We start from the raw sequence: 27,269 nt of genomic DNA, 5'->3' as shown, positions 1-27,269 counted from the left end.
CTAGGAGAATGATATCACCATCCCTAGAAAACTCCCATATGTCATCGTCTAGTATAGAGAAAGGCGATTTCCCTTTGGATGCAGCATATACTGACGTACTGGGAGGAAAGTAACATATGGCAATGTATAGAAATCGACCTGTGAGAGCTCTCAGTCTCATCCACATGTATCTAGCATGCTCATCTCTCCGTACAATATGTAGTAGTGGCTGTACCTCCTCTCTAAATAGCACTGCTACTCCTCTTGAACCTTTACTCCCATGCTTAGATCTCGTAGCTGTCTTGTGGGCTGTCTCCCATCTATATCCCACCACATGTGGCATCACCTTTCCAGGGGCCTGGTGAGTCTCTGAGAAGAATACAATGTCCCTGTCTCTAAAACTGTCCTCAAATGCACCAACGTCCAACCTCATAGACCCATTACAATTCCAAGTAGCAATCTTCAGTGTGGTCCCATAGGTCTCGTACCGTCGTGCAATGCGTCGCTCTACAATTACCACCCGACCATCTCTATAAAAGTCCCTTGCCGTTGTAATCTCTGGCATTACCTCTCTCATACGTGCGAGATGTGAGAGAGTAAGGTCATCGTCGAGAAAATTACGTGTCTTCTTGAGAGGAGGCCTCTTCCTCAAGAATTCCTTCTTGTCTTCCAAGTGCAGTATGAGAGCTCTCTCCTTTGAAGACTCTCCGGAACCATCACTTTTCTTGCCTACTCTCCATGCCTTTGTGTGTAAAGGCTTCTCCACCCCCATCATGGATGTGAGGCTTGTGACCTCTTTCTCCACATTGTTTATGCCCTTGAGGCTAGTGTCAGGTGCAACGGAAGAGTAAGGATTTTGCTCGGATCTAGTACTCCGCACACGAACACAAGGGACACTTTACTTCACTTGAAAGAACTGAACTAAACTGAAAGAAAGAGAGACGACGAGAGAGAGAAAAGAGACGACACGGGGATGTCGGGTCCCAACCCTCAAGGGCCCCCTTGCTCTGTTGCCAGATCAAGTACTTTCTTTATTCTTGCACAATGCTGCTACAATGACTAAATGCTGATGCTAATGGGTACTGACACTACTGATGCTGGGTACTGGGTGCGAAGGTACTGAAGGGGTACTGAGGTTCTATGTCGAAGACGATGATGTCGACGACGGGTACTGCGGGTTCTATGTCGAAGATGGGGAGGTAGACGACGAGGTCTATGTCGAAGATGATGAAGTCGATGACGAGGTACTAAGGGTCTTTGTTGATGACGATGAAGTCGATGACGGTTTTCTGTCGAAGACGGTGAAGTCAACGACGGTTTTGTGTCGAAGACGGTGATGTCGACAACGGGGTCTATGTCGAAGACGATGATGTCGACGACGGGTACTGCTCGTCTATGTCGACGACGACGATGGTGACTGTGACCATGACGACGATGGTGTGGTCGTCAAGTCTGGGATTGCGATGACGATGACGATGACGAAGGTGTCGTCGTCAAGATAGGGATCTGCGATGACGATGACGAAGGTGTCGTCGTTAAGATAGGGACTGCGATGACAATGACGATGGCGATGACCATGATGGTGTCGATGATGACGGCGTCAAGGCTGAAAACTGAAAACGCCAGGCTGATTTGGGCCTTCTTCTTCTTCTTGAGAAAACGCTAGGGCTCCTGCTGAGGTGCTGCCTGACTGTTGGGTGCGTGCCTCCTTGTGTCCCTGCTTCTTCTGCTTCTACTGAGTGCCCAATGGGTTTCCTTATAGATCTTTAGCAATTTGCCCTGCCTACTTTTCCAACAAACTTACAATTTTTTTTCCAAAAGTCACTTTTAATAAAATGACTTATAAGAGGCGGTTCGCGCGGTAAAATGCTTGCATGATGAAATGACTGTTCTTGTGCAAGAGAGGGTATGCAAGTGTGACTGGCCTGGACATGCATGTCTTGCTAGAGGCTCACAAAGGTGCCAGGCTCAGTCCTAAGCTAAGACTCATGCTAGACTAAGGCAGAAGCGTGTCCACGTGACGCAAGTGAAGCGCGCACGTGACATCCCCCCTGTTAAAAGTGAGGCATAGCTGCCGAACTTCTTTCTGTACTTCTGATGCTGACTGATGAATGCTTTTGATGCCGTGGATGCACAAACCAATGCAGATTCCTCCGAAACCAGGGTGTGATGGTACTGCGGGTGTGATGGGTGTTGTGGGTACTGCTGGCGATGCAAACACCGTGTGAGGGTCAATGAAACCGGCCTGTTCAATCCAAAAAGGGCGGTAGACTTTACTTTAAACCTTGATTTAGCTTTCACCCATTATTAGTCGTCTATTTTACCTGTACTTTCAAGACACAACAAAGGGGAGAGGGATACAGGCTGCTAGATTGCACCTGTATGAGTAGACAGACACCAGATTGGCCCCTAACTTAGGCGCCCCTTTCGGTATTTCTTTATTGTTCAAAAGAGGGAATAAACGCTGTGGTTCCCTACAAGCTGCCCCGCACAAACTCGGCTGAATTTCCACTGTTCCAGCCTGATTTCGGCAGCATAACTGTACTAGAACCCTTCACGGTCAGTATTCCCACGCATTGACTGACTTTCCCGACGCATACGGGCACTTTGCAAAACCTGGCGAGAATCTGCAGCACGCTGAATTCTCTGTTTTCAGCCCTGAAAATGCGCCAGATCGCCTGTACAGCGGTCCCCTTGCGTCCCCGAACCTCCTGGGGGTATTAGGGTCCGTTTAGGGCCAAAACCCTAAACCTGCAAAAATACACAGCAGGCTGTAATTCACTGTTTCGGGCTCCGTTTCGCGTGCCGGTCGCATCCCTAGCAAGTCCTCGAGCTCCCGCACCTGTAGGGCTACTTGCCCTTTGAATCGGACGAGATTTCTGGCGTGAAACCTCTCCGAATTCACCTGTACCTGCGGGGGGATTAGCCGCTAGCTAATCCAGTACCTGTGCAAGAGGCTCTTGCCTCGGCAATCGCGCATGAACCCACACAACTGTACATTGGTCAAATGAAAAGCCCACTAGAGGGGCATAACATACTGCCAAAGGGGAGAGAGAGGGCAGTGCGTAGCGTGCAGGGCATCACTCCTGGCACCGCACTGTGCATAAGAGGGAAAGCAAGCACTCCATAGCTCTTAACCTGTGACAGAGACTTGCAAAATGAGCCTCCAAACTATAAATCACGTTTTTGCCTTCTCTATAAGTAGTAAACTGGCCTCAGAGTGCCAAGTGTCACTCATTTGTGCATTTTCCCGCTTTAGACCCTCGGGTCTAAAAATATCTCACCTGCAGCCTCTGTTGACTTGGCCACAGAGTAACAAAATGATCCCCATGTCAAACTGCACGTAATGACGCGAAGACATTTTCAGGTCCCAAAATAGCAGTTCCCTAAATTTTAGGAGATGCTGCCATTATATCTTTCTAGGTCATCCGACCCTCTTTGTACACTGTGGCCACATCCAAAACTGAAATGTAGCCTCTGTAGCAAAGGATTCCACTTTGGCTAGTCAATGACCCCACTTGGCTAACCATAGTCCTTGTCCAACCTTAGTGCTCTCTTGCCCTCAGGCCTGGACTCCCTCTGGACAGTTCCACACTAGCTATGCAATGCAGGGCAGTTAGATTTCCCGAGGGGTGTTTCCAAAAAGTGAAAGTAAATAGATAATAAGAAAGAAATCAACAAAAAGGATAGATAGTAGTCACACGCTGGTGACATACCCCCCTCTTGAAATCTCAAACGTCCTCGTTTGCATCTATGTCGTACATGCTTACTGTCAACACTGATGTATTCAACACCTGTCGACACATATACGACACATACATGCTCATTGTCAACCCTGGTGTATTCAACACCTCGTCGACTCATGTATTGCCTGCGTGTGAACCCTGTCCCAATGACATAGTGGTAGCTTCGCACTCTGCCATTGCTTTGAGTCACGAACTTTCCAATGACAAAATGGTAGCTGCACATTTTGCCACTGTCTTATAGTACACGTTGGATCCCGTAACACTTTCGAGCATACCCAAACCGACAGTTTAAGAATGCAGTTACACATGTACTCCTGAATAGAAGCAACCATTGTATCCTTGACAAACTGACAAGAAATACTCACTTCTATAGCACTAACCAAACTTTTGGACATTCCATAAGAGCAATTGCCAAACTGACAATCTGTACAGCTCTAACATTCATGTAACAGGTATTTCATTTGAGCTCACTTTAAATACCATGTACATCATTTGTTTCAGAAGCCATTGTCACACTGACAATCCATGTAGCTTTGAAACTCAAGGGGTCAAGGTAGGTTGCAAATCGAAGGCTTCCAGGTAAAGTGATAACACAGTTGGTGACTCTGCAAGTTCACCTTCTTCCATCCACTTAGCATCCATTGGTGGATAGTTTCTGAACTTTACCAAGTAACGCCTAGCAACCTTGCCTTTCACTTTCCTTTCTTTGTGTGCCAAAATCTGTTCAGGGACCAAGATTTCGTCAAGTTCCTCGACTTCCGGCTGATCTTCAGCTGGCATATCTTCTGGCACATCACCCACATAGGGTCTGAGAAGACTCACATGAAACGCATTGTGAATCTTCCAACTGTCAGGCAATTTCAGCCTATATGCAACATCACTGATTATGTCGCATACTTGAAAAGGCCCATAGTAACGCATGCTGAGCTTTGGAAACAGTCTTTCCTTGCCCTTCATCTTCTTTAACCTTGCCTTTTCAAACCGTAGAAGCACCCAATCACCAAGTGAATATACCACTTCACGACGGTGACGATCAGCTGCTTTCTTTTGCTTTGCCTGAGTCCTTTCTAAGGCCACTTTGACCTTCTTGTACATTTCATCCATGTCCTGAACATACTTATCTGCTTCAAATATCTTGTCCTTTGTATGCAGTATGGGAGGAACTTTCTTGCCACCTTCAACTATCTCAAAAGGTGCCTTGCCAGTTGATGAATGCACTGTATTATTGTATGCATACTCCACCAATGGCAAATACTGCTCCCACTTTCCTTTATGCTCTGACACATAACACTTCAGCAGATCTAGGACAGTAGAATTTGCCTCTTCTGACTGCCCATCTGTTTGAGGATGAAATGACGAAGAGAATTTGAGCGTGGTACCCATATTCTCAAACAAGCCTGTCCAGAACAAACTAGTCATGCGTGGATCACGGTCGCTAATAATCGACTGTGGCATGCCATGATACTTGAAAATATTGCTCATAAACAAGCGTGCCATCTGATCTGGCTTTATCTTCTTCCTGACAGGAATAAAATGAGCCTGTTTGCTGAATCTGCAAATAATGGTCCAAATACCATCATTTCCTGTCTGCGTTCTCGGAAGATCAAAGATAAAATCCATAGCAATACTTTCCCATGGTTTATCTGGAATAGGTAGTGGTTGCAATAACCCTGGTGCCTTTTGCCTGTCAAACTTGACCTTTTGGCATATTAGGCATTCTCGCACAAAGGCATCCACATCCCTTCTCTCTTGCCCTCAGGCCCGGACTCCCTCTGGACAGTTCCACACTAGCTATGCAATGCAGGGCAGTTAGATTTCCCGAGGGGTGTTTCCAAAAAGTGAAAGTAAATAGATAATAAGAAAGAAATCAACAAAAAGGATAGATAGTAGTCACACGCTGGTGACAGTCAATGTCCATCCTTACTACGATTGCCGAATATCAGCCTGGGCTCTATACCAGATAGTGCTGACTCTGCCTGCTGTAGCAAGAGCTGTTTCCCCGAACACTGACTGTGGTGAAAACATTACCGGTGCTGATGGACTGAAGTGTGGTTTTGGAGTCCTTTCCAAAGGTTCAATGACGAGGGAAATAGATGCACGCTACATGCGAATGCGAATGCGAATGCAGAAGAGGTTAGGAACCTTGTCTCCAACTCCTTCCATATCTTCCAACAAAGCTAGCAGATCTTGTTACTCAAGATTTGGGTTGTCGTGTATTCGATGTCGATCGTCTTTCAAAGACATGGCAATGAAGATGGAATCTGGTAAATCCATGGTCAGGACTCAGATTCTTCAGGGAAAAGAATTTGGGAGAGGTTCCTTGGGTTCTTGGGCTCGATGGTTCTTCTTGGGTTCCTTGGGGTTCTTGGTTCTTGAGGTTCTTGATGGTTCTTCCCTTGAGTTCGCGAAGCTGAAGCACGCACAGAGCTCTAATACCAATGTCTGGTGTAGCGGAAGAGAATAAGGATTTTGCTCGGATCTTGTACTCCGTACACAAACACAAGGGACACTTTACTTCACTTGAAAGAATTGAACTGAACTGAAAGAAAGAGAGACGACGAGAGAGAGAAAAGAGACGACATGGGGATGTCGGATCCCAACCCTCAAGGGTCTGCTTGCTCTGTTGCCAGAGAAAGTACTTTCTTTATTCTTGCACAATGCTGCTACAATGACTAAATGCTGAGATGTTGATGCTAATGGGTACTGACACTACTCATGCTCGGTACTGGGTACGAAGGTACTGAGGTTCTATGTCGAAGACGATGATATCGACGACGGGTACTGCGGGTTCTATGTTGAAGAGGGGGAGGTCGACGACGAGGTCTATGTCGAAGATGATGAAGTCGACGACGAGGTACTAAGGGTCTTTGTCGATGACGATGAAGTGGACGACGGTTCTGTGTCGAAGACGGTGAAGTCAACGACGGGGTCTATGTCGAAGACGATGATGTCGACGACGGGCACTGCTGGTCTATGTCGATGACGACGACGACGACGACGGTGACTGACAATGACGACGATGGTGTTGTCAAGTCCGGGACTGTGATGACGATGACGAAGGTGTCATCGTCAAGATAGGGATCTGCGATGACGATGTAGAAGGTGTCGTCGTCAAGATAGGGACTGCGATGACAATAACGATGTCGATGACCACGATGGTGTCGACGATGACGGTGTCAAGGCTGAAAACTAAAATGCTGGGCTGTCTGCTGAAAACTGAAAACGCCAGGCTGATCTGGGCTGCCTGGCTGTTGGGTGCCTGCCTCCTTGTGTCCTTGCTTCTTCTACTTCTACCGAGTGCCCAATGGGTTTCTTTTATAGATCTTTAGCAATTTGCCCTACCTACTTTACCAACAAACTTACAAAAAGAATTCCAAAAGTCACTTTTAATAAAATGAACTGTAAGAGGTGGTTCGGGCGGTAAAATGTCTGCATGATGAAATGACTGTTCTTGTGCAAGAGAGGGTATGCAAGTGTGACTGGCTTGGACATGCACGTCCTGCCAGAGGCTCACAAAGGTGCCAGGCTCAGTCCTAAGCTAAGACTCATGCTAGACTATGGCAGAAGCGTGTCCACGTGACGCAAGTGAAGTGCGCACATGACAGTCGGTCACTCTCACATGTAGAGTCCACATCCGCCTTCTTTGTTCCTCTTCGAGGGTCATGTCGATAAGCCTCGGTGTACAAGGAGCTTCCTTACCTTTCCCTTTCTTGGCGACCTCAATTCATTTTTTGGCCTCGTCTGCCTTCTTCAATGTCTTTGTTATCATATCCGCCCATGAGGACGTCTTCTCCACATTCAGTTTCTCTTCCTCTTTCATCATTTTTACCTGTTCCTTGATTACCTTGATTTCCTCTATCACAGAGGGCTGAAATTCACCTTCCTCTAGTCCACTTCTTGCTCTGTCAACAAGATTCCGTTTGAGGGCTTGGACTTCTTCTTTGAGTGTCTGTGAGTCCGCCTCAAGTGCTTGTATCTCTAGGTTTAGGTTCTCTTTCTCCTTTTTCCATTGTGCGCCTTCGTTAAAGACCATCTGAAGGAGGTTGGCCTTCTCTTTCCACCATCCTTCCATCTCTGTTTTCCATTTATTCATTTCCCTTTCCATTTGCGTCATCCGCTTGTTCATGAGCATGAAGGTGGCCTTTACTTGCGGCTTGCAAGTAGGTGAAACATTCATTGCTTTCGTGTCCTGTGAAGGTGGAGCAGGGAAGATGGTTTCCATGGTAGGAAAAATTGGCAAGAACAACTAGCGGCCGCCTATGCAGCGGCAACAGGCACGCAGATGAACTGATAAACAACTTGGCACCCTCAGCTTGGCTAGTGAAATTTAGAGCAGCACAACAATGGCATGCTAGGGCTGGAACAACAAAGCAGTGGCTTTCGCGTGGGCTGGGGCAGCACAGTAGGGGTAGAGTTGGCTTGAGCAGGAGATTGAAAGATCGTTTTGCTGCGAGTCTGCTTCGCTCCTGGGAGCAGCTGCGGAGAGGCCTGGAGCAGCACCAACCCTCTTGCACGAAGGAGCGCCTGAGACAGCCCCTTGTTTGGAACCCCATGGTCAGCACTCAGAGAGGCCACTTGGTTGATAGTAGGCCTCATGTTTCTTGCGGTCCCATGGCTGAGGGTCCAACATGCACTCTAGGTGACTGACTACAATTCTCTGGTTTGTCAGAGGAGCTTCAGAGTATCCAGTTACAGGGCATGAGAGGGGTGCAGAGCATGTGTTAGGACATCACAGAGGCAGTACCAGTTGAGTGGCTTACACCTCTTGAGTCAGTAGCGCCCATATGGATGGGGGCCTTCACATGATTGGAGGTCCTCATCGCAGTTCGGGCTTGCTCAGAGATTGCACTCTCCATGTTTTTCGAGCTACATGGCGAGGGTCGATTACACAGTGTCTCAGTAGAGGTCCACAGGTTGCAGAGTATTGTTTTCAAAGGATCCGAGTTGTGGGCATCTATGAGAGGACTTGTGTCATAGATCTTGACCGAGCAGCTCTTGAGACAGGCCATTCAAGGCTGTGGGCTTGGGAGAGCTGTCCACTGGCACGAGTGCAGTAGGATCTTGGAGAGTGGTTTTGGTGGGACCCTTTCTCCTTAGCCGACCACCCAGGGGTCCCTTTCTTTCAGTACACTGTTCGACTGGGATGTCACATACTGGCAGCACGGAGAGAGGCTCGTAGTGCTGTAGCACCTCATTGGCAGGAGGAGGGTCTCACAGCTGAGTTCTTGTCAACTTTTTGGGCGAGGTGGTGGGCCGCCAGACAACCGCGGTAAGTCCTGTTGTTCCAGTGGATGGTTGCACATAGAGCTACAGCAGTGGGGAGCTAGCTTGTACATAGTGGCCTCTCGGTAGCATGTGCAGCTTGTGCCCATCCTTTGGAGAGTCAGCGTCACTGTCTTTGGGATTGCCCTCTGGCACAGCAGGTGTGGCTTCGGGTCCTTCGGCTGATACCAGCTCTTTCCACAGCACGACAATACACCTAGGGGTAGCTGCTTGGTCCACTCTCACGGACCCTGCACTACAGTTTGAGCTATCCTCCACTAACAAGATGATAGTGCTACAGAGGAGTCTACCTACACTCCAGCGTGCTGCAGAGCTTACTCCACAGGAGTGGTGCAGTGAGAGAGAGGTGTGTTGGGAGCTAGTATGTGGCCTGGCAGGCTTGCTGCCTCCGCATCTTTGAGGCTTGCCTTGTGCCACCAGTGGAGACTGTTCGAGATTTTTGGCTAGAGCTGATCCATACTCTCAGGGGACAGTTCGAGAGACTTCAAGGCAGCTCCGACTGCATGCGGGAGCGTAGAGAGGCGTTCCTTCGACTTTGGCGCCCTGGGCCTTTCTTCGCCCATGGCCCATGGTGTGCTCAGGTGGCACTACGGTCTACCTGTGTGGCTTTTCCCTCCTCCCATCTCCTGATTTAGCCCTCATTGTACATATGCTGTTTCTTCATTGGGAGAGTCTCCCTGTATGATTGTTGTAGCCCTCTCTAGTAGAGGTGGTTGTAGCCCTATGGGCAGTTTCAGTAACTAATAGAAGGATCTCTTTCTCTTTCCTGGAAAAAAATTAAATTTGGGGGGCTTGCAAACCCGTGTCAGTAATATTGAAGGTTGAAAGAAGGAACCACCATAGGGTGATCCAACAGCTTCGATTGAACAACAAGAAATTATGAAGTAAATAACTATCTAGTGACAAAGATGTGGTTTAGGAGCCATATTTCATTTGTGAATTTCCTGTTACTCATTCGTCTATGTAAACTGAAGCCTCCAAAGTTGTTTGATGCAATTTGCATGCTTTGTCTTTGTCAGCTGGAACTTTGTTGAGGTTTCAGTAAGCTATTTAAGGTTATATTCTTTACTGTGTGTTAATGTCATTGTCAAAACATTGTTATGTTGAGGTTTGCTATATTGCAGACAATTAAAAATGCAGATTTAGAGGAGCTTCGTGAAGTGGGTACTGGAACTTTTGGCACAGTTTTCCATGGAAAGTGGCGGGGGACAGACGTAGCAATTAAGCGCATCAAGTCAAGCTGCTTCTCAGGGCGACCTTCGGAAAGAGATCGTCTGGTGCACTTCTGGCATGCCTTCTTTTTTTTAGAACAAAGTAGTGACTTTTGCAGATCGATAGTGACTCAGCATGCTTATGTAGATAGCAGATTTTTGGAAAGAAGCATACATTCTTGGGCAGCTGCATCACCCAAATGTGGTGGCTTTCTATGGAGTTGTTCCAGATGGTCCTGGTGGGACTTTGGCAACCGTGACTGAGTACATGGTCAATGGATCTCTTAAGCAGGTTTTGCAGAGGAAAGATAGGTGAGATTTGTGAAAGCTTGTTTTTCTTGTCATTGGATAGACTAAAAGTGTTAATGTTTCTCTTACATTTGAATTTTGGTATCTCAGAACAATCGACCGCCGGAAGCGGCTCCTGATTATAATGGATGCTGCTTTCGGCATGGAGTATCTACATGGGAAGAATATTGTACATTTTGATTTAAAGTGCGAGAATCTGCTTGTCAACATGAAAGATCCTCAACGGCCAATCTGCAAGGTTGCTTGACTTAACCTGTCTGGATGTGGTGGTGTGTTTTAGCTGTTAATACTTGCACTTAATGAGAGTGTTTCCCTACTCTATGTGCTCATATTTGCACTTTAATAAGACGGTCCTATTTGTTTCCCTACTCTATGTAAACACTTAGGCTGCCTGCTAGCTCTCAAACCTCATGCTTTAGGTTTTGACATATGAGATTGAGCTTGCATGGCTATCCCCATTTCTTTCTCTATTTTCCTTGCAGTCCCTATGCCACACCATTGTTTATGCAGCCGGCTTTGCTTCTTTTAAATAACTAATATAGCTGTGCATCTTAAGCACAGTTTTGAGATAAAGGCTGCTCTGTAAATACAACTTTTGTGGTTTAACCCTACAGTTGAAGGTTGCTTAGTGATATCAGGAGGCTGTGCGAGTTTCCCACCAATGTTTATGTTGTCTTGTGAATGACCATAAATTCTTTTATAGGCAACATATGGGATTTTTAAAGATATGGTTAGGTATATATAATGTGTATACATGTTGCAATAGACAAACTAAACAGCAAACTGTGTGGAGTCAGCGATAAGAGAACAATAAGATCTAGTTGTTACACTGTAAAATACAATGATGGTTCGCTCCACATATACATTTACAACTTTTGCTGGATACACTTTCAGGGTTTGTTTACATAGCGAAGTCTCCGAGGTGGACCTCCATCCGTAAGTAGCCAGAGGCCAAATTTGACGTTTGAGACCAATCAAATTACATGGTGAGGATGTCCTCCATGTATCCATAAAAGGACAAAGGTACAAAATAAACAAAATACTGCCAGGGCGTTAGGGGATGTGGTGGGTGATGCATTGTGGGGGGGAGGGGCGGGGGGGGGGGGGGAGGGTGATAGTGCCTCCTGGTGCTTCTACATGTGTGGCTCTCGTCGTTTCGATCTCTAGCTGATGGGAAGAGCCCTGAGTTGGGCAATGGCTGCCCCTGCTCTATGTGACATGTAGATACCCATGTATTTCGGTTGCTGGATGAAGTTGTGTAATGTGCAGCGGAAGTGATTTATGATGATAACTCAGGATGAGTGCTCAGTGCGTACTCAAGGTTCCTTTTACTTCATGGGAGAGATGTGCAATATACTAGAGAGAGAGACATTGTGAGTGAAGGTTCTGTGAGTAATAGAGAGAAAATAATACCGGATGGGGTCCCAACCCCCCCCCCCCCCCCCCCCCCCCCCCCAAAAGCCCCCCTCTCTATCGCTAGAGAGGTATTTGCTCTAGATTGCACAAAGGTTGTTACAATGGTCCTAGATGCTGATGGGATCTTGCTGTAGGTGCTTGGATCTGTGAGGCTAAGGGCTGAAATAGAAAACACTAGTGGAACTGACAAGTAATGACGAGGCTATGGGCTGATCAGCTAATACCGACGACGAGGGTGCTTATGATGAAGAAGAGGAAGGGCTGAAATCTGAAAATGTTGGTGCTGCTGATGGATCTGGGGGCCCCATCTGCTGTTCTTGAGGGCTGGGGATGTTGTCGCTAGGCTGGTACTGCTGATGGGCTATTGAGAGGTGCAAAATTGCTGGGCTGATTTGTGGTTCTGGAAACGCTAGGGCTGATGATTGGAAAACGCCAAAGGTGGAGGGTACCGATGGGCTGCCTGCCCATGGTGTTCTGAGGGTACTGACTTATGTTAAAGAGATGACCCTAAATAGACAATTAAAGCTGGTTCGAGCAAGATGCCTGAAGAACCGTACGACTTGCTTTAAAATTAATGTAGATGTCACTTAATATAAGTCAAGGTTTATTTATAAGAGGTGCTTCATATGTAGTTATTACCAAGGCTTGCTACTAATGGTTTTGTATGGAAACACTCCCCAGTGCCTACCCTAGCAGTCACTCGTTGTGCTCATGTGCAATTACTCTAAAGCGCATGGACATAATTGTTCTACGTACAAACTCACAAGGGTGCCAAAATACTTTGTAGGTTGTCCTAAACCCTAGCTTGTCCACATGCACATAGGTTAGATGTGCACGTGGCAAGCTGTCCTCTAGAATGGGGAGGAACTGGTCTTGGTAGTCTTTCCTCTTCGTGGGAATAAGCTGTGGAGGTGCAAACCATGTCTCTCAGATGTATAGCTACCAGAGTACCCTATTCCCCTCGTTGCGCGGGTCATATTGGAAGGAGGGTACATCATCAATGCCTAGTCCTTGGGATCCAAACCTCTCCAAGTGTCACGAGATTATGACAAACACTAACTTTATTTGTTTGTTTCCTTCTCTTGATTTTTATTTAATTTTTTGGGACGTGCTTTTCTAATCACAAATGCCCGGACATTGCATGACTCTCTTTTCTAATGACAAATGCTCGGACATTGCATGGCCAATGTGAAACAGCCGTTGGCCGAGAGTTTCACTTGTAGGAGTCAAGGCCAGGCAACCACGGCCGATCGGCATTGAAATCTTACTAGTAGAAAAGTGGCAAGGCTAAGTTAAAGTCTTTAAGGTCCTGTGGCAAGACTTTATAAGTTGTAGGGGGTTAGGAATTAAACCAAATGGGGCAAACTAGACATTGGTTAGTAGGAGAGCTACCTGCTGGTCAACGCACACCTCCAGAACGTCTCTTTCCAGCTTGGGGCGCCGAAATATGAGAGTGGCGGCTGATTTTCAGTTTTGTGAGTGAATTTTCAGGTTTGAAGCTTTAAGTGAAAACTGGTCTTCTTCCCTTGTCTCATGTAGTGTGATGATTTTCTCTCGTGCATCTCTCTCTTCCATTTGTGGAGCGGGATGGGCACCACATGTCAACGGAAAAGAACAGACTGACCGGACTTTAGACGCTTCAAAACAACTGAACTGAAAGATATGCACGACACAGGAGATAGGGAGTGGTTGAGTTCCACTCCAAGAGAGAGCACTGGCCCCAAACCCTACCACCCCTTTTTGCGGCTCTGCTCTACTCTGCTTCTCCCACCGGGTAGAATGGCAAAGTAAGAGCCCATGCCTCATATTTAAAGGCCCTTGGCCTTTCAAAAGCAGCTACATGAGAAGCTACCGGTTCTAAAAGCATCTGGTGCTCAAAAGCTTGCGCAGAAGGCTGTTTGTACAACCTGTCACATCATCACCGGCCAACGCAATTTGCGGAAGTCCATATAGCTGCCATGTCATCAACAATTTACGCATGTGTGTGAGAGTAAGTGGGTGTTGCTTTATTTATGGTCTTCAGGTTTCTTGGGCCCCATTGGACGAGGTTCCGTAAGTTGGTGGGAAGTTCTTTTAAAAACTACCTCACTCGGCGAGGTTCAATAGGTTGGTTAGACTTCTTCTGCTGCTTCTGCCTCTTCTCTTAGGGTTTAGGCCCCTCGGCCAGGATCTGCAGATTGGTTCTGTTCTTCAGTGGCTTGACACGTCAGCAGTTTGTGACAGCCCCCCCTTCTTGAAAGAAGAGTATCTTCCGCAATTACCGTATATCTGCAAAATAACTCAGTTAGGTCAAAGGTTTTCGAGGGTCTTTCCGAGGGACACTTAGTTTTCTCATTCAAATCGGAGCTCTTGATATCTTGGGTTGTTGACTTCTTAGAAAATCTCATCCAATAAAAAGTATATTCTCATTCCAGATTAGAGGTCTTTATATTTTGGTGTAGCAAAATTAGCCATCACACCTAGACCGCGCTGATCTGTAATAACAGGTGTCTTGATGTACCAAAATTACATTCCCAGGCAATCTCACCCAATGAGGAATATTCTGTGGTTGGCACATCACAATGCAACACAGATGCTCACATAGAAACATATAGCTGTCGATGAACACTTCCCTTGCAAATAACCATCTTGGTTCGTTATTCAACGACTTCCTCATCACTCCTCCCGCAAATAATCTATCCTCCGTCATTTGGAGGTGCTGAGTGTCACAAAGTGATGACGTGGCGGACAACAGAAACCCTAATTTCTGCCAGAAACCCTAAAATTCATGCAAACCCTAATTTTTGCCAAAAACCCTAAATTCCGGAAATCGCAGAGGCGGATTATTAATTTTTTTTTTTTTTGGAAAATGATGAGCGATGCGAATTTTGCTTTTGCTTTTTTTTATAAAAAAAAAGAAAAGACTCTCTAAGAGAGAGAGAGAACTGATGCTTTTGATTTTAAAAGCTTTTGGGGCTCTGCTTTTGGGCATCCCTTGTAACCTTTAAATTAGTGGTGAGGGCCTCACTTCTCAGAGGATCTGGACGCAGAGTCTGAGAGTGAAACCCTAACCGCTCTCTTGTACTTTGATGATTGATTAATACAAAAAGAAATACCGAAAGGGGCGCCAGTCTTTGGGGCCAATATCTCTAGGCACGGAACTCCGCCGGGCCAGTGCAAATCTCTTGTGATCTGTGAATTGTTTTGAAGTGGTTATTTGGTGCTGTCGTGGTTGATTCTTGACTTGGAGTGTCCAAGTTTGTTATAGTGGTATCAGAGCACAGCCGATTTCTCTTCTACGGGAAATCCGATCCCCGAATTTTTTTTCCGCGGCACCTATGGCTTCCGGCAATGATCAGTCGACTCCCTCTGCATCTGGAGATGCGGGCTGGGATCACAACCAAGATTCAGACAGAGAGTATGGCCCGCCTCGGCCTACTCGGGCGGAGCAAACAGAGATGGAGCGTTGTCAATTGATTGGCGATGCAATAAAGATGATGCTCAATTTTGCCAAGGACCCGAAGATGGCAAAATATATGAACTAGACCTCTTTGAAAGAGGTACAGATGGAGTTGCAGAGAACCACCACACCACTCCCGAAACCCGCTCTCAAGAAACCTTCTGCCTCCAAGAAATATACGGAGAAGGAACTGGAGAACGTGGTTGATACACGGATTGCTAAGCTTTTCGACGTGCAAAAGAAAGGCAAAAAGCACGGCAAAAAGCAGAACAAAGGTACTGACTTCCCGGGATATTTGGGTCGTCAGTCAACATTCGACAAGGCAAAGAAATTGAAGAAGCGCGTCAAGTTTAAAGACCTACCCAGTTCTTCTTCTTCTTCTTCTTCTTCTTCTTCTGACAGTTCTTCTAGCAGCTCAGATTCGAGCGAAGAAGACAGAAAAGGTAAAAAGCGAAGCAAGAAGCAACCCTTTGGAAAGGGCAAGATAAAGGCAAAGAAGGCTAAATCTCGCCCAGAGACTGACACTTCTACAGAGGACTCGTCTACGGACAGTTCAGACTCTGACAACAGAAACTTTTATGCGAACAAGAGGAATTTTTACAAAGCCAACCAGTATGACTTTCTCGAAGATAAAAGCAAGAAAGTTCGAGAGTTTAAGGAAGGTGGCCAAGCACTTAAGTTTGATACTTTTTCGGGATACTCCGATGCTTCGAAGGCTTTGTCTTTTATACAGCAGTTTGACATCGCTTTCGCGGGAGGACGCTATTCAGAGCACTCCAAGATTCGGAGAGCTGCCTCTTATTTTAAGGGCAATGCTCGCACTTGGTGGTCCACGCTTCTATTAAGCAAGACTGTGCCAGTTACATGGCTGAAATTCAAGAGGCTTTTTATTTCTTCTTGGTTGACTCAAGAGTTTGAGCGAGATATACGAGCTGCTTGGAACCATCTCCGGATGACCAAGAGCGATACAGTGAATTCTTACTGTGAAAGATTCTGGAACTCTTTTCTACCTGCCTCTTCATTCAAGAAGATCTCGTTCAGAGAACAGATTGAGCGGTTTACATTGGGTCTACCTACAGAGATCCGAGACCACTGCTTGGAACAGAAGTCAGCTTCTATTCAGGAGTTGATGAGTCATGCGAAGCGGGGCTTTGCAATTCACTCTGGCAGTCTGACTTACCCCACAGATGAGGTCACAACACAACAAACCGGACAGACTTCTGAGAATGAAAGTAGAAAAAGAAAGAGCAACCCAGAGAAAAAGGATGCACGACCCAGACTTACTCCTCAGGAGCGGACTCGCTACATCAGGGAGGGGAAGTGCTTTGGATGCGGGGAAACTGGGCATATCTCCGCGAAGTGCCCTAAAAAGGCACAGAAAGAACAGAATGACAAGGACGACGAAAGGCCTGAGAGTTCGAGAGCAGCTGAGGACCGTGTACGAAAAGGCAAGATGAAAACAGGACTGGTTCCAGATTGTGTGGGTACTGATCCCGACACCATGGATGAGAGTACAGAACTTTGCCGAGCTTGGGGCAAAGTGAAAGATCAAGAGGCCCTGATTTTCTTTGATGGAGGAGCCAAGGCCAACTTCATTTCACCGGAATTGGCGGCGCGGCTCGAGATTACTCCCGATCGGATGGGACCACTTGCAGAGGCAGTTCTAGCGGCACCCGGCAGGGACGTAGCCGTTACACCTGTCATTGGCAAACTTTGGTTGCATTGTCAGGGGTATTTGGGGCACGAGGACTTCTTCATAATGCCTTTGGAGGGTTGTGATGTTCTCTTAGGGATTCCCTGGTACCACAAGAACAACGCCGTGGTCGATTATTGGGCGAGAAAAGCGACTTTGACTACAGAAAAGGGCAGAACAATTGTACTTGATATTAAACTGAAGGGCGAGTCTGTCCCTATTGTATCGGCTTCGGCCATTTCAAAATTAATGAAATCCAGTCTGTTTGTTTACTCGATCTATATGAAAGAATTGAGTGGTGATGATAGGACAAATATGTCTAAACTTTATAAAGAACGCCAAGATTTTCTACACTCTCACGCCGATTGCTTCTCAGAAGGCCTGCTAGGAGAGTTACCACCTGCTCGTCCTGAAGATCATACCATTGATCTGATACCTGGTAGTACACCACCGAACCGGCCACCCTACCGTGTCAGCCGAGCACAGAATGAAGAGATTATGAACCAAGTGAAAGACCTCTTGGAAAAGGGTCTTGTCCAGCCTAGTACTTCACCGTATTGCTCTCCAGTGTTGTTGGTTTTGAAGAAAGACGGATCTTGGAGAATGTGCATCGATTATAGAGCTCTCAACAAAATCACCATCAAGAACAGATTTCCGATTCCTAGGATCGATGATATACTCGACAGGTTACTGTGGTCCTCGTGCTTTAGCAGGATTGACTTCAAGAGTGGATATCATCAGATCAGAATAGCGCCGGGAGACGTCTACAAGACAGCTTTTCCGACGACTTTTGGGTTATTTGAGTTTTTGGTGATGCCTTTTGGTTTAACCAATGCTCCTGCGACATTTAACCGGACGATGGATAGGATTTTTCGAGAGTACAGGCTATTTGTTGGCACTTTCTTTGACGACATCATTGTTTTCTCCAAGAATGAGGCAGAACACAGAGATCATCTGCTCCAAGTCTTTCAGGCATTACGAGATCACAAGTTAGTAATTAATGCAAAGAAAAGTGAATTTTTCCTACCAGAGATACACTTTTTGGGACACATTGTGTCAGCAGCAGGAGTGCAAATGGATCCGGCCAAGATAGAGACTATCCGTGATTGGCCCGACTTGAGGAATGTCCATGAAGTTAGAAGCTTCTTAGGACTATGTTCGTACTACAGGCGGTTCATACGAAAGTTTGCAGAGGTTGCTTCCCCTTTGCATATCTTGACACAGAAAGGAGTACCTTTTTCGTGGGGACCCACAGAGGTGACTGCCTTTCAGACATTGAAAGAGAAATTGACTACGGGACCTATTTTGACTTTGCCGGACTTGCAGAAGTCCTTCGAAGTATATTGTGATGCTTGTGGTCGTAGTCTGGGTGCGGTCTTGATGCAAGAAGGCCATGTCATAGCTTACGAGAGCCGTTTGTTCTCTAGGCCGGAGATGACAGCACAGATTTATGAGAAAGAGCTTTTGGCGGTTATCCATGCTCTTACTCAGTGGCGGCATTACCTACTCGGAGCGGATTTTACTGTCTTTACAGACCATCAGAGTTTGCGCTACTTCTTGTCATAGAAGCAGCTTTCGGAAAAGCAGATGCGGTGGGCGAACATCTTGTCACAGTTTCACTTCCAGATTGTCCATGTGCAGGGACAAAAGAATGTGGTGGCAGATGCTTTGTCTTGGAAACCGTTGGTTCTGGCTATTTCCGCGATACATCATAGGAGCTTCGAGGATATGGTCGATCAGTATGCCACAGATATAGATTTTGCAGATATTTTTACACGGATACGGGATGGGGAGACAGTAGCGGGATACTCCCTTCGGGAAGGCTACTTGATGAAAAAGACTATGTTGTGCGTTACACAGCCGTTGAGGGAAAAGGTTATGACTGAATGCCACTGTCCACCTTTTACGGGTCACCGCGGCATTGCTACCACCATGAAAGGGGTAGAGAGAGATTTCTTTTGGCCGAGACTCAAGAAAGATGTGGAAGAGTTTGTGCGCAGTTGCTTGGTATGCCAGAAGGTCAAGTTTGACAGGCATAAAGCACAGGGATTGTTACAGCCTTTACCCATACTCACCCGCCCTTGGGAAAGTATAGCGATGGATTTCATTTTTGATCTCTCGAGAACACAGAGTGGTCACGATGGTATCTGGACTGTTATTGACAGATTTAGCAAACAGGCTCATTTCATTCCAGTGAAGAAAACAGTCAAGCCGGATCACTTAGCGAGACTGTTTGTGGCCCAGATTTTCAGATTACATGGCATGCCTGAGACAATTGTCTCCGACAGAGACCCCAGATTTACGAGTTTGTTTTGGAAGGCAATTTGGGAGAACATTGGCACGCGGTTGCAGTTCTCGTCATCGTTCCACCCGCAGACTCATGGGCAATCCGAGATTGCCAATTCAGTGGTTCTAGATTTATTGAAGTCTTATATCTTAGATCAGAAGACTCAATGGGAAAGATATTTACCTTTGGTGGAATTTGCCTACAATAACACGATACACTCGTCGACAGGGAAGGCGCCATTTGAGATTGTTGAAGGTGCTGCAAAGGTTCCACCCTTCCTGAGCACGAAAGATAAGATCTTTGAAGCGGATGAATATACGCGAGATCTGGATACGGCTTTTGCCAAGGTTCGCGAGACTTTGCAGAAGTCTCAAGAACGACAGAAAAAGGCAGCGGATCGCCATCGTCGCGACATGAAATTGAAGGAGGATGATTGGGTGCTCTTACGTTTTGAGAAGGCACGCCTACGAAAGAACAAGGGAAAGGAGAGGCTTTTTCCAAAGCTTAGTATGCGATACTACGGCCCTTTCCAGATTACTGAAAAGATAAATGAAGTCTCCTTCCGACTGAAACTGCTAGATACTTGGAGGATTCACAATGCATTTCATGTGAATCTCTTGAAACCTTTTAAAGGTGATGTGCCTGATGATTGGGAGCCTGATGAGCAACCCGAAGTGGAAGAAAACGAGGAGATCCTTGTTCCTGAACAGATTTTGGCACATAAGGATACGAAGAATAAGGGTAAAGTCCGAAGGCGGTTCTTGGTTAAGTTCAAGAATTATCCTGCACTTGATGCGAAGTGGATGGAGGAGGAGGACCTAGCAGATACTCCTCAGATTGTGAAACTTTACCTCGATGCTTTTGGTTTAGCATAGTCTACTCCAAATGGAACCCAGAATTCAGCTTGGCCTAAGATCTGGTGCAGTGGGATGCACAAGAGGGGAGTTACTCCACTCCTTTGTCAACAGATGCCTCGATTTTGATACTGAAGTCACTGATGTCTCTTTGAGCTTCAGGGATACTGAGAGCTGACAGTATTCTGCTGGATGACTTTATGAAATGGAATTCCTGATTATGATACTGATTTGTTCTTGACTTCTTGTGAGTGCAGGAACTGATAGACGAAATGACTGCAGCATTTTGGTCTACTTGATCTCGAATAGACATGGTTGCAATAGGGGTTAGTCAATCGGACATCGATGAGGTCCCGATTGGACCTAGATGTGATTGCTAGCTACATTGCCGATAAATCATGGTCTAAGATCCGAATGAATGTTGAATGTCATGTGATGTCCTGTGATGTCTGGTGATGTCCTGTGATGTCGTGTGATGTGACTGTCGATTTTGTACATGTGCTAGATGTGTGTTCCTAGTACGTAGTTACTAACAGTAAGTGTCTGCTAAGACGGTTTATGGCTTTTGTCGGTTTTGCTGGCGTAATCACGGTTGATTACAATGCTTTCAAGAGGGGGGTATGTCACAAAGTGATGACGTGGCGGACTGCCAGAAACCCTAATTTCTGCCAGAAACCCTAAAATTCCTGCAAACCCTAATTTTTGCCAAAAATACCTAAATTCCGGAAATCGCGGAGGCGGATTATTATTATTATTTTGTTTTGGAAAATGATGAGCGACACGAATTTTGCTTTTGCTTTTTTTTTATAAAAAAAAAGAAAAGACTCTCTAAGAGAGAGAGAGAACTGATGCTTTTGATTTTAAAAGCTTTTGGGGCTCTGCTTTTGGGCATCCCTTGTAACCTTTAAATTAGTGGTGAGGGCCTCACTTCTCAGAGGATCTGGACGCAGAGTTTGAGAGTGAAATCCTAACCGCTCTCTTGTACTTTGATGATTGATTAATACAAAAAGAAATACCGAAAGGGGCGCCAGTCTTTGGGGCCAATATCTCTAGGCACTGAACTCCGCCGGGCCAGTGCAAATCTCTTGTGATCTGTGAATTGTTTTGAAGTGGTTATTTGGTGCTGTCGCGGTTGATTCTTGACTTGGAGTGTCCAAGTTTGTTACACTGAGAATAACCACTACTCAGACTTCTCAATACTCCCCCTGTAAATAACCATCCAGGTCCAGGCCATAAGTAACAACAACAATACTTTCCCCGTAAATAACCACAAGGGTCCAGGCCATGAGTAACAACAACAATAACCTCCACGTAAATAATCAGAAGGGTTCGGGCCATGAGTAAAAACCACACTTTTCAAATATTCACTACTCTCCCCACAAATAACCACAAAGGTCCGGGCCATGTGTATGTGCAAGCATTCTCAAACATCGTTTCTCTTGAGTGCTCCTCTTCGGAGCAAATCACCAATCATTGAAACTAGTATTAAAGCTAGAGTCAAACTTACTGAAGATGAACTCAAGGACGTTGTGGAAAAACGAATCAACCAACTATTGGGGACAAAGGCAAAGCAATTGAAGAAACGCAACAAGGGAACTGACTTCCCTTGTTACTTGGGTCAAAAATCCTCTTTTGAGAATGCAAGAAAACAAAAGAAGCATTTACGTTTTGAAGGATTGTCCAGTTCGTCCTCATCTTCTTCTAAGAGTTGATGAGGATAGATAGGGCAAGAAACGACGAAAGGACCATAAGTTTTTTTAAAAAAGGAAGCACTTTTATAGAGCTAATTAGTATGATTTTCTTGACGACAAGGGCAAAAAGGCCAAGGAATGTAAAGTTTGAGTACTTTTCAGGGTTTCGAGATGCTCCCAAGGCATTAGCCTCTATTAAACAGTTTTGTAAGGTGCAAAGGAAGTGAATGTTGAACTTTGCTCAAGATGAGTGCTCCGAATTGTGCTCAAGGGTTCCTTTTACTTACAAAAGGGAGAGCCTTCCGTCCCTTTAGTGAGAGAGTGCAAAATGATCTCAAACAAGTGGGTAAACATTGTGCATGAAAGTGCTGAGACTGAGAGATCGAGAGAGAAGAATACGACACCAGAATGTTGTCAAACCCTCCTCCGAAGGCCCCACTCTTTATAGCGAGAGCGGTCTACTATTGATTGCACAAATTTCTACAATGCTTTGGACTTGCCGATGATGTCGACGACGATGAGGACGACGATGAGACGGGCTGAAATCTGAAAACGCTAATGGCTGAAATCTGCAAATCTTTATCTGCTGAATTCTGACTCTATGTCGATGACGACGGAAATGATGACGATATAACGACGACGCGCTGAAAATGCAGATGCTGAAATCTTCCTTTTCCGGGCTGAATCTGCAAACTACGTTGGATCTGACCGTGCGGCGAGGATTTGTTGCTAGAAGGCGAGATCTGTGACGTTTGGGACTTTTACTGCGGTGTCTTGATGCTGAGTACTGAAAACGCTAATGCATATGCCGGTTCTGTCGCGATGAATCTGCAAAATGCCGAGGTTGATCTGCAAACCAAAAATGCCAGGGCTGAATTTGTGTTGTTCTGCTAACGCTGGTGCCGATCTGCTGTTCTACTATCGCCAGGCTGCTGCAAGTTGCAAAACGCTAGGAGATCTTGCAAAGTTGAAAACGCTGGCTTGTTCCTTGGCTGAAGACGCTAGGTCTCCTGTCCCGGGGGGGGGGGTGTCTTGCTGAGAAGGTGCGCTGTTGGATGTCAAGTCCCTGCTGCCTCTTCTGCCAGAAAGGGCTAGGGCTAGGTTTCTTATGTACTATGTTTGCTTATCAAAATTGCCCTACCCAGTTGTCACGGGGATGTGGCAGTTGTTAACTATGTCATGTGGACGTGGCAACTGCTAACCTTAGTTGTTGGTTTCTTTCCAATGATTTTTGTTTTATTTTTGAGACCCTCTTTTTGAAGTAGCAAACGGTCAGACATTGTATGGCCAATGTGAACGATAGTTTCACCCGTAGACGGGAAGTGGTTGGCACTGGAATTGGTATAGTAAGAGGATGTTTAGGCTCAGAGCAAGATCATGTAGGTCCCCCCGTCGCACTTAGCAAGTTGGTGGATACTAGAAGTGAACTCAATAAAGACATAAAGTCAAGGTGGGACTACCAACAGAAAGTATTCGATAGTTGGGCCACATTGCACTTTTGGATGCGGTCCCAATGAGGATAGATGGTCAGAGGACCAGTGGGAGCCCAATAGAATCATTTCCTAAAATTTAGGGAACTGCTATTTTGGGCCGTGAAATGTGTTTGCGTCATTCCCTCCGGTATGACTAGGGGAAACATTTACAACTCTGCCGCGAAGTCAACTGAGCAACCAGTCGGGATATTTTTAGGCGGCAAACCCGAAACGACGGGAAAATGCTTGTAAATGCGCCACGTGGCACATTTTTGTGCACTTGCCTCATGCATCAAGAAGTGGCGCTGAATTTATAGCTGGGAGGCTCATTTTTGAGTTTGCTGTCATCACAGGTTAAGAGCTATGGAGTGCTTCCTTTCCCTCTATGTACAGTGTGGTGCCAAGAGTGATGCCCTGCACGCTACACACTGCACTCTCTCTCCCCTACGTGCAGCAATGTGATGCCCCACAAGAGGGCTTTTCATTTGACTGATGTACAGTTGTGTGGGGTCATGCGCGATTGCCGAGGCAAGAGCCTCTTGCACAGGTACTGGATTAGCTAGTGGCTATCCCCCGTAGGTACAGGTGAATTCGGAGAGGTTTCACGTGAGAAATCTCGTCCGATTCAAAGGGCAAGTAGCCCTACATGTGCAGGAGCTCGAGGACTTGCTACAAATGCGATTGGCATGCGAAACGGAGCCCAAAACAGGGAATTACAGCCTGCTGTGTATTTTTGCAGGTTTAGGGTTTCGGCCCTAAACGGTCCCTAATACCCCCAGGAGGTCCAGGGACGCGAGGGGACTGCTGTAGAGGTGATCTGGCGCATTTTCGGGGCAGAAAACAGAGAATTCAGCGTGCTGCAGATTCTCGCCAGGTTTTGCAAAGTGTCCGTATGCGTCGGGAAAGTCATCTATTGCATGGGGATATTGACTTTGAAGCATCCTAGTACAGTTATGTTACCGAAATCGGGCCAGAACAGTGTATTTCAGCCCCGATTATGCAGGACAGCCCATAGAAATCACAGGTCATATTCCCTCTGTTAAAGAATAAAGAAATACCGAAAGGGGCGCCAATTCTGGGGCCTACAGGGTGTCCGCGTCTGTTCTGAGCATTCTAGCTTCCGAGCCGTGCGTGTACTTAAGTGTTAATTCCCGTCACAGGTTCCTTTGCACGTTCTCTCTGTGTGTGTCTAAAGTAAAGAATTTCGGGCGAAGGCAATGCCTATCGCCCCACGGGTTGGTTTCAAGGTTCCGTTGCCGGGACATCAATCACTTTTTCCTCAAAGAGTGAGCCTCATTGTTTTGGGTAAAGACAAAGAGTATAGGTATGCGGGATTACACTATGACCGACAAAGGGAAGGGCATTATGGAAGAGGGTTCCTCTTGAAAGGACAGGCAGGAAATTCCTATGGTCTTCGAGATTGGCGAGAGCTCACGGCCACGTCAGACTGTACCTTCTGCTAATGTGAATGTCCCTCCAGTAGTACAGGGCTTTATGACTGGGCAACTTGAGGATGATGTGTTTAGGACTCAGTTAGTTGTTGTGGTGAATGTCTTTTCGCAACTGGTGCAAAATCCACGGTTTATGGAGTTCTTGCAAGCGCCACTAGTGCAGGCAACCTACACTGCATACGGAGCTTGTTGAGGCTCAAGCCCAAGTACTTCATGCGACTCAACAGGAAAGGGAACACTCGCATGTTGCGGAGTCAGGGGCTCCAAAACAGGTTCCTCCTGTGCTTGAACAGGTGGCTAGAATGCCTATTCCACAGGTTATGCCAGTTCAGCCCGCCACCTTCAGAGCCCGCATGCTGTCTTGAATGGACAGGGAACTCGATACCAAGCTATGCACCCAGTTTTCCACCACCCACGGTAAATCCTTGGTATTTCGTGGGTGGATCAGTGTTCCAAAGTATGGCTCGTTATGCGCCTGGAAGTCAGCCATACATGCTAGAAACAATGTTTGGGGGTATGCAAGGCATGATGCCAAACCTCATGTATGGTAGTATCGGCATGCAACAAGGTTTTCAGTGCAACCAGGGCCAGTTTGGGGTGCCACAGGGTCATTTTGGCATGGCTGGTTTTTTTGGACAGCAGCTAGATATCGCACCTCCTCTGACGCAAAATGTGAATGGCCAAGATGTGCTGATTATGCCTGCTACAATGCCCATGTTGCAGATCATTCCGTATGACAACTTGGGGGCGTTGGAGAAGCCAAAAGCTTACAAAGAAGGTGGTGCAGTGTCATGTGACACATCCCAACCCTATGTGTCTGTGGACAAGCTACACCACAGCAGGGTTCAGTCAGTCCAATCAGTTTAGAATAGTAGTGATCTGGCACTTTTGTGAGTCTATTCGTAGACCGTGCATGCCCAGTCACTTAGCATAGATGCATATCCTCCGGTTACACATAGCATGATTATCGGAATTCCCATCAGAATCCATTAGTATCAGTTAGGGAAATTTTCCAGTGCATTTAGCCTATTTTCCTATTTATTGGGATTTTCACTTATTATTTTTAAGCGACTTTCCAACAAAAGTAGGTAGGGCAATTTTGCTAAGTTTCTATATAAGCAAACCAAAGTTCACACTTTCTGGCAGAAGAGGCAGCAGGAGCACCTTGCTCAACAGGCAACTTCTCAGCAAGACCAACCCCCGCGACTACTCTTGCGTTTTCTCCACAGAAGACCTAGCGTTTTTGCATCAGATCAGCCTTGGCGATTTGTGCACAGCAGATCAGCCCCGGCGTGATCACGACACAGCAGATCAGCCTAGCGTTTTTGCATTTGCAGAACCCCGGCGACAGAAGGACCAATTTCAGCCGCTGGCGTTTTTGGATTTCAGCAGAAAATTAAGACCGGCATTATTCACCTAAAGTGTAGTAGATTCAGCCCGTTAAGACCATCAGTTTTCAGCCCTAAGAAACCTCATTTTTCAGCCAAGAAAATGCAGCCAAAACAGTCATTTTCAGCCACCGAAACAGTCCCGAAATTCAGCAATTAGAAGATCTGAGTTTTCAGCCATCGTTGTCATCGTCATCGTCATCGTCATCGTCGTCGTCATCGGCATAGACCAAGTTGCATAGTCCATTGCATACGCATTGTACACCTATAACCGGCCTATACAACGTAGAGGGCGGTACTATTTCAATTACCTGTTAACTTTACACAAAGCACTGAGAAGGGAAGAGAACACAGTTGCGTCTAGCGACTAGAATGTCACTACGCACACGAGACCGACACCATGTAGGCCCCAAAGATTGGCGCCCCTTTCGGTATTTCTTTAATTTAGAGAAAGAGAGAGAATTACAAAAAGAGCCCCTGGAAGACAACACCTGCATCCAACTAGTACGCTCCAGATTCGGCAAAATTTCGGCAGCATAACGGTACCGAAATCAATCCGAATCAGTTTCTAAGGTTGGCCCTCTGTTCCACGGACATATTCCCTCAGTCGGGAGCACAAAACAGTAAATTGCAGGTCGCTGTAATTTCTGGTTCAGCCCTGTTTTTGACCTGATTTGGGCACACGACTGTCTCTACACTGTTCCCTGCACCTTGGGCTTGGTGCCCCTTGATTCTGGAAACATTCCGGGCACAAAACAGTCTCAAAACAGTCTCAAAACAGCAAGCAAACAGTGCTGAATTTATTGCGCAACCGAGAGGTTATCACCCTCTCGTGTACCTGCTTTGGTGCAGTAGCTAGCTACACCGGTTCCTGTGTAAAGAGGCTCTTGCCTCGGCATGAAAGCATATTTCCCCACAGCTGTACATAGGTCAAATGAGAAGCCCACTAGTGGGGCATAACATACTGTACGTAGGGAAGAAAGAGAGCAGTATGTAGCGTGCGGGGCATCACTCTTGTCACCATACTGTGCATAGAGGGCAAGGTAAGCA

The 27,269-nt window shown here is 46.3% G+C and overlaps 1 protein-coding gene across 1 annotated transcript in view; it reads left to right on the top strand.

Moving 5' to 3' along the window:
* LOC147435528 (RAF-like serine/threonine-protein kinase PRAF) overlaps positions 1-27,269 on the top strand; it is a 75,571-nt gene that overhangs the window by 12,174 nt on the left and 36,128 nt on the right. The window contains exons 5-7 of the mRNA XM_086488576.1: positions 10,133-10,285; positions 10,368-10,531; positions 10,619-10,766. Coding sequence (XP_086344702.1) covers positions 10,133-10,285; positions 10,368-10,531; positions 10,619-10,766 — 465 coding nt within the window. The remainder of the gene's footprint in view (positions 1-10,132; positions 10,286-10,367; positions 10,532-10,618; positions 10,767-27,269) is intronic.

This window comes from Adiantum capillus-veneris, chromosome 18 (genome assembly GCF_014529385.1).
Source record: "Adiantum capillus-veneris isolate H3 chromosome 18, ASM1452938v2, whole genome shotgun sequence".
Lineage (NCBI taxonomy): Eukaryota > Viridiplantae > Streptophyta > Polypodiopsida > Polypodiales > Pteridaceae > Adiantum > Adiantum capillus-veneris.
The sequence above is the reverse complement of the archived record's forward strand: the minus strand, read 5'-3'. Positions and strand labels throughout refer to the sequence as shown.